The sequence below is a fragment of the Carassius carassius genome, chromosome 36 (assembly GCF_963082965.1).
Source record: "Carassius carassius chromosome 36, fCarCar2.1, whole genome shotgun sequence".
In the NCBI taxonomy this organism is placed as follows: domain Eukaryota; kingdom Metazoa; phylum Chordata; class Actinopteri; order Cypriniformes; family Cyprinidae; genus Carassius; species Carassius carassius.
In genome coordinates this window covers 1304066-1307820 of record NC_081790.1, presented here as the reverse complement: position 1 = coordinate 1307820, position 3755 = coordinate 1304066, and the positions used below count along the sequence as shown (strand labels likewise).

General features: G+C 37.7%; 1 protein-coding gene across 1 annotated transcript; it reads right to left on the bottom strand.

The window, feature by feature from the left end:
- Window positions 1–1845, bottom strand: LOC132116881 (vitelline membrane outer layer protein 1-like). Its single transcript, XM_059525747.1, has 5 exons — window positions 1521–1845; window positions 1225–1340; window positions 951–1064; window positions 296–474; window positions 1–214 (listed from the first exon to the last, which is right to left on the bottom strand). Exons 1-4 carry the CDS (start codon window positions 1725–1727, stop codon window positions 297–299), a joined length of 615 nt encoding a protein of 204 aa, XP_059381730.1. The 5' UTR covers window positions 1728–1845; the 3' UTR covers window positions 1–214; window position 296.
- Window positions 1846–3755: the final 1910 nt, after the last annotated feature.

Below are 3755 nucleotides of genomic sequence, written 5' to 3'. Positions count from 1 at the left end.
ATGGATGGTGAAATGCATGAACTGATAAGACACAGTAAGTGAGATGATGTACAGTCGGTCTCTGCTCTGTGTTGAGATCCTGATCACATCTCAGGCTTCATTTTGTGATAATGACTGGCTGTTGTATGAAATGGTTCATGTGAGCTCATAACACATGATGATCAGTTATTATGATCCATCTGATCTTCTTGCTGATCTTCTTGTCCTCTAACACCTGAAAGAAAAGCCAAACTCCGTTAAACTAGATCTTCCAAACAGTGTTGCTCTGATCCGAGTGTTTGATTGTTCGCATCACCTTAATCACAGCAGAACATGATAACATCATTGAGAGCGGTGTCGTCTCCTCGTCCTTGAGGTACTTCTATCCGTGTCTTGAGACCACAAATCCCTTTTCCTCCACATGTTTGACTCCAGGAGCCCCAGTCGCCCCAGTTTGTGCCGTCACCCTGTAAAGTCCCTTGAGTGCATTGAAAGCTGGAAGAAATTTGGGTGTAACAACATTATAATAATAATATGATGTTTTAATCAATACTAACGAAACAAGGCAAAACAGAATAAATCTGATTTATTTCAGTGATTCTGTCGTGTATATATCTGTAGATGTTCTGGAAACTAAGGTTCATTTAAAGTGGTAACTAGGCATGTGAAGCTATCAAATTTTCATGTTGCAATAATTGTTAAACTTTGATGTGCATTGTCATCACCTTATAATGTCAACATAACAATGATGTGATCAAAAAGCAAGCGGGAAAAGGCATTGCATGCACATTCTTAAATCATAACATGTATATTTATATAGTACATTAGCAAAAATATTACTTCCAAATTAATATTTTAGTCGCAGTCTGGAGCCTAGCGATGAGTTCCAGTGTTTTTAAGCATTTTGTAAAAGCCCAGTCAATTAGAGCACAGAATCAGGTTAAAGTATTTTCAGCACATCACAAACTCACATGATGTTGTTTGCGGCCGTATCATCACCATCTCCTTGAGAGCGTTCGACTCTCAGCTGAAACGCAGTCAAGAATCCAGAAGGACACCATTTGATATCTGTCCATTGACCCCAGCTGAAGAAAAAAAAAACAGTTTTATTGATCAAACCAATCATTATTGTTAATAAAAAAAAATTTGTCTGGCTTATTGAAAAACAACCTTTGACTCTTTTTGTAACAATTCTTAATAACTGCAAACCTGCTTCTTCATTAGTCTCTGGGCTGAGCTCATTACCTGCCTACATCTGACTGAACTTTGGAGGAGCTGTGATACAAGCTTGGCGTATGAATGCAGTGAAGGCGAATCCCGTTGAGTGCAGTGTCATCATCTCGACCCACAGGAGCTTCCACCTTAAAACAATAAAACAAAACAACAACAGTAAGACATATTAGAAAGAGAAAAGGAGTAATCTGAACTAAAGATGTGATCAGTTGAATGGTGTATCTTCAGGAATAGAGCTGAGAATCCCTGACTAACACAATCCATTCAACTTTATGTTTCTTTTGTATTTATATAAATTCTTAGCTTACCCTTAGACTGAATCCTGCAGCGTACGTTCCAGCTGGACACATGTCCCTCTGACCCCACGACCCCCAGCCCCCTCCATTCGGCACGGTCAGCTCTGATTTATAATGTCTGTCGATGCTTCGCTCAAAACGTATTCCTGCGGACTCGACGCTCACCTGCAGCCCAGTAATGACTAGCAGTGAAAACATCATGAAAATGAAGTGATGCATTTCTTCAGTACTGTCCTGAAAGATTAAAGAACTGATGAAATTAATTCTGTTTGGTTTGTAAATTAAAGCTGAACCAGAGCAAATAAAACTGTCTGTGGTCTGTCAGAAGAATCTGATGCTTTCACTGCTGCTTCAGAATGGATTTATACACGCGTAAGCTCCGCCCACTGGAAAACCCAAAGACGACAGCCAATGGTGCGGCAGAAGGATTCCTGCATGAAACTGTCTTTCCTTTTACACAACAATATTAAATGTATTTTATTAAATTCACTACCTCTTTAATTCATCTGACTCTGAAACTCTGAAAATGGTTATAATTATTTTATTTCGGTAAATACTTATCATATATCATACTCATTCATTCAGTTTTCTATAACACTCTGAGTATTATATCAGTTTGATATACTTCTTATCTACAAACTTGTCAGTCTTGGTCATTACACAGAGGTGATTAATGACCCGTGCCTTTCTTTGCTCATTCCAGAATATTTTGATAAGTCCCCATAGATCCGTACACACTTAAAGTAAGATTAGATCATGAGCATTACTAGAGAAACAAGTTGACCAACTTAACTTAGTCAATGTGTTAGCCGGAGCTCTAAAACATTGTAATCCGTTCTAACCTGAGCACAGATTTGCTGTTATAGACTTACTATAATACACTAGAGTTGACAACACAAAGACTAGTTAGAATCAATCTAATACAGTATAACAATTTATTAACCAGGTAAGCAAACAATAATTCACAATCCGATTCAAATCATAAACCCCTAATCAATAATATACTTCATCGGTAATCCAGAAATGAAGATTTTAGATGTAGTTACCTAACAGCAGAGAATAATAAACACAGCAATCGTGTTTGCAGAGTCCCTGAGTCCCGTGTTTGCAAATGCTGTTGTTTGCTTATTTCAGGGGTTTTTTAGCATATCGTAACTTTGATTTACATACAGGAGGTCATTAGTGTGAAAGACCTGGGGGAAGTCTGTCTTCAGTGTTTTCTAATCTTGGTGGCTGTCTCTTCTATTTTTATGAAAATAAGACGCTTTAATCAGACACACAGAGACCTTTCAAACAACATCAAAATGAATAGTTGCATTGTAATAAACTCTGAATTAGTGAGGTGAGACAGAGATGTAGATGTTTGTGAAAGATGTTTTCTGTTTTGAAAGAATGAAGACTGTACAATTATACCATAGCCTGTTTATTGTATTGTTAATACTTACTATAGGTTAGGGGTTTATTATTTGTGCAACAAACCATATTACTGTTATAGTTTTCATTAATAATAATTGCTATATGATAACTTTGTCTTATGCTCTTTTGAGCGTTTTTTATTCTGAACCCTACTTGATTTACAGATCTGTGTAGTAGTGTTGAATGCTACTGTTTTGGCAGTGTGGATAACATCATACTAATATTATAAATATTTTGAGTTTCCGTTACCAAATGTGGTTTCTTGTCAGCAATAACATGTCCGTGGGCTCTATTATTAACTTACGTGTCAAATTAAGTGAAAAAGACCAGTCCAGAAATGCCTGTAATAGCTGGATCTGTGTTCGTCCACACCATCACTCACTGTACTCTATCAAGACTCATTCACTCTGAAATCATCTTGATTATTTTCACTGCATGGACGCTAAACTTTCTTGCTAATTGTCTAAACTTAATTATACATGCAGGCATTCATAAGGTTATGCTGACTATATCACCACATGTGTTTCTTTCTTTCACTCAAGTGGCGTCCTTTCCTCTTGATCGTTCTCTCCCTTGCCTCCACAGTTTTTGGGATATTTTATCTAATTTGAGGGCGTCAGGGAGCCACTATGAATATGCGGGAGCCTGTCTGGGTCTTTGTAATGTCCTGTGTTTAGATGGAGATGAGGGGAGAGGGGGGGGGGGGTGATTAAATGAAGTGGATGAAGGTGTGAAACTTTGGTCTCAATTTCCATTTCAATTTAGGTGAGCTTTATTGGCATGACAAAAACTGTACTTTTGTATTGCCAAAGCAGTTGCAGCTTGGGCTGC